At 42.5% G+C, this 2,722-nt stretch overlaps 1 protein-coding gene across 1 annotated transcript; it reads left to right on the top strand. All coding sequences in view use genetic code 11, as the record gives it.

The window, feature by feature from the left end:
• Positions 1-744: 744 nt before the first annotated feature.
• EGR_10961 (hypothetical protein) lies at positions 745-2,684 on the top strand (the record flags this gene model as incomplete). Its single annotated transcript, XM_024500210.1, has 3 exons — positions 745-856; positions 1,423-1,517; positions 2,604-2,684. The coding sequence occupies 3 exons, from the start codon at positions 745-747 to the stop codon at positions 2,682-2,684; spliced, it is 288 nt and encodes a 95-aa protein (XP_024345375.1).
• Between the last annotated feature and the right edge of the window lie 38 nt (positions 2,685-2,722).

Genomic DNA, 2,722 nt, shown 5'->3' with positions numbered 1-2,722 from the left:
ATTTGCCGCGTTTGGACTTTTATGCCAAAAGATCTCATTCCCTAAGAATTCGAGCCTGGCCAATGGAATCCTCATTGGAGTTGCAAGCCTTATTCTCTACCAAACCAAGGCAAGTTCAAAAATGGTGAGGGTTTGTCTTCATAAGCATCCGCTCAAACCCACACAAATCTGCAAATATTACCCTCATAGATGCCTTTGCACTCACTTCTGGCTTCGCTCATCCATGTGAAATGGAATTTTATGGTCCATGCAGTAGATTATAGGCTCGTCGAGATCACCAACTACTCCATTATGGTAATATACAAAGACCCGGTAATTGTTTCTGCTGCCGGCTCCTGTCCAATCTCTGCTTCTACGCGAAAAATCGCCTATCGACTTTCACTCATAAGTGATGAGTCAATTTTAAGTCCAACATCATTTGTGTCTAGACATTTGGTCATAGCAGGCAGATCCACCTTCTGCGCTATCATATAGAGGGTCACTTGACATCAGAAAAGGCGGCTGTGCATCAACAACATGAAAGAGGAGGGCGAAAGGAGTTACCGGCAAATTTCGAGCACGTGGACAGCTGTCATTCCAGAGACCGTGTGTCGCTGTTACTAGACATTACAGTAAGCATATTACTGACGCAAATATCAGTGTACATCACCGCGCTGCAAGCTACAGAAATAGTCGGGACTCCTCAAAGTACTCAAATTAGATTACTGACATTGACTCTCCCTGCCCCGCTTACTTTGTGTGTACATGCCTTTTCTTGCCTCTTGTGAATATCTACTGCTCCTTATTTTTGATTTCATCAACATCCTTGCCTCTGTTAATATAAGCTTTTTCCTTTTTGTGAATTATTCATTGAAAAGTTTGTTTTGTTGTCGTTGTTGTTGGTTGTTGCGCTAAGGGATTAGCTTACAGCATATGTTCAGTGCCGAATAATTGTTCAATGTCTACAAATCACCATTGCATTTCCATCGTGTCCGGTTAAGAACAGAAGGATGTACACTATTTCGGACTGAGCAGGCGTGACACCTTGGGTGCATGTATATGTGGACGTGATATTATGAGGTCAACCGTGTCCGAGGCATCGTTGACTTTCGACATGCCACCATTTGGGGTCGATTCGTGAGTTAGCAGAACCCGTTCACTCCATCTCATGAGCACATTGTCGACTAGCCTCATCGAATCAGTTGACTGTCTTAGACGTGCAAATAAGCTGTCGCCAATTTATTTCCGTTCTACTGCTACCGGGTCAATGTTCCTGTCTCGTTAGTTCAAATGGTGCATTGCCCCAGGTGGATTCTTTGCTATTAAATTTGACTGGCAGAGAACCCAATGCTCCCAAATCTCCAACACACCTACTGCAGGCTTTATAGCTAATAAGCAATAATGTGCGTGCCTTATTTCTCACCACTTCCTGTCTCATTTTAGACCACTGTTTATATCTTCCATTACTTTCTACTGCTTCACATCATCCCAGACACATTGATCATAATGGTGCTCCCCCTTCTTCTCAAACAACGGGAGTTAGATAACTACAGAGTCGAAACAATCGGGACAACACGAAAAATAGCAATTGTGAAATGGAGCTGGTAAAAGAAAGAATGTTTACAGAGGTGACAGGAATGCATGTTGTCTTCCGTTGCCTCCAACGTCGGATACTCAGCTCAGCACTCCGTGCGGTAAATGCGAACTTTTGAGTTGTTCGTGCTTTGGACTACAACATTTGCCAGTGAAATAGGCAGTTAGGGAATGTTCATGAAATACGCCTAAGCTATGGCTGTGCAGCAGAGCACATTGCATTTGATTGGGTTGAAGTAGATGCCAGCCCACGGTTGTTTTCAATGGAGTGACATAGTGGTGAACCGAGGAGTTCAAATTGCCCATGACAGATAGCACGGCCTGTGACTCGAGGTTGTTTAAAGGGTTACAAGGAAATAACCGGGTTGCTTTTGAAAACATAAGTACATATGGCAAGAATAATGGGGAGTTTGCATAACTCCCCTCACCTTCTTGATGAAGTAAGATCAATCCGGATCTTTTGATAAACTGCAAGCAAATCGGGCGATAACCATTCGGCATTACCAAAACATTTCAGTTATATTTAAAATAAGATGTTGTAGTAATATTGGCGATTGTGAAATTGATACGGCACAGGATCTGACCACTTATTGCCCACATCGTCGCCAATCAACTCAAAGCAGGCGTTGGACCACTTGGTCATTTTCATCTATTAATCAACTAATGTGGGAATCCCTATGCATGTACAAACGCACGTATGCACACACAGGCAAATGTGTGCCTGTATAAGTGTATAGGCGAATACGTGAAAAAAACGTGCCTGGCATAAGGTAATAGTTCTGAATGACGCAGAACATAATGAATATTTGAAGACGAACATTTTGGGGAGGAAGGCAAGACGTAGAGATCTTGCAACGGAGTTTACATGGCATTCAGTATATAAGTAAAGAGATGGACTGAATTTGTTTTCAGCTTCCCATGTAATTAAAACGCGTAGGAGCAATAGCCGCATACTTGAAAAAATCCGTTGAGAGAAACGGGCAATTTGGTAAGGTAGGCCGCACAGGCATTACTTCTTTTGTCTATTTAAGTTGCTGAACAATTCTTTTAAGATTTGCTTTCGGCACTATCAACAAATAACAAGATGCTTTAAAAGTGGTATTATATGCTGACAATGGACTAAAAGCAGATGACCTCGTAAAACGCCGAC

The sequence above is a fragment of the Echinococcus granulosus genome, assembly GCF_000524195.1.
Source record: "Echinococcus granulosus chromosome Unknown EG_S00313, whole genome shotgun sequence".
Lineage (NCBI taxonomy): Eukaryota > Metazoa > Platyhelminthes > Cestoda > Cyclophyllidea > Taeniidae > Echinococcus > Echinococcus granulosus.
Note: the sequence above shows the minus strand (reverse complement) of the source record. Positions and strands in the feature narration are given on the sequence as shown.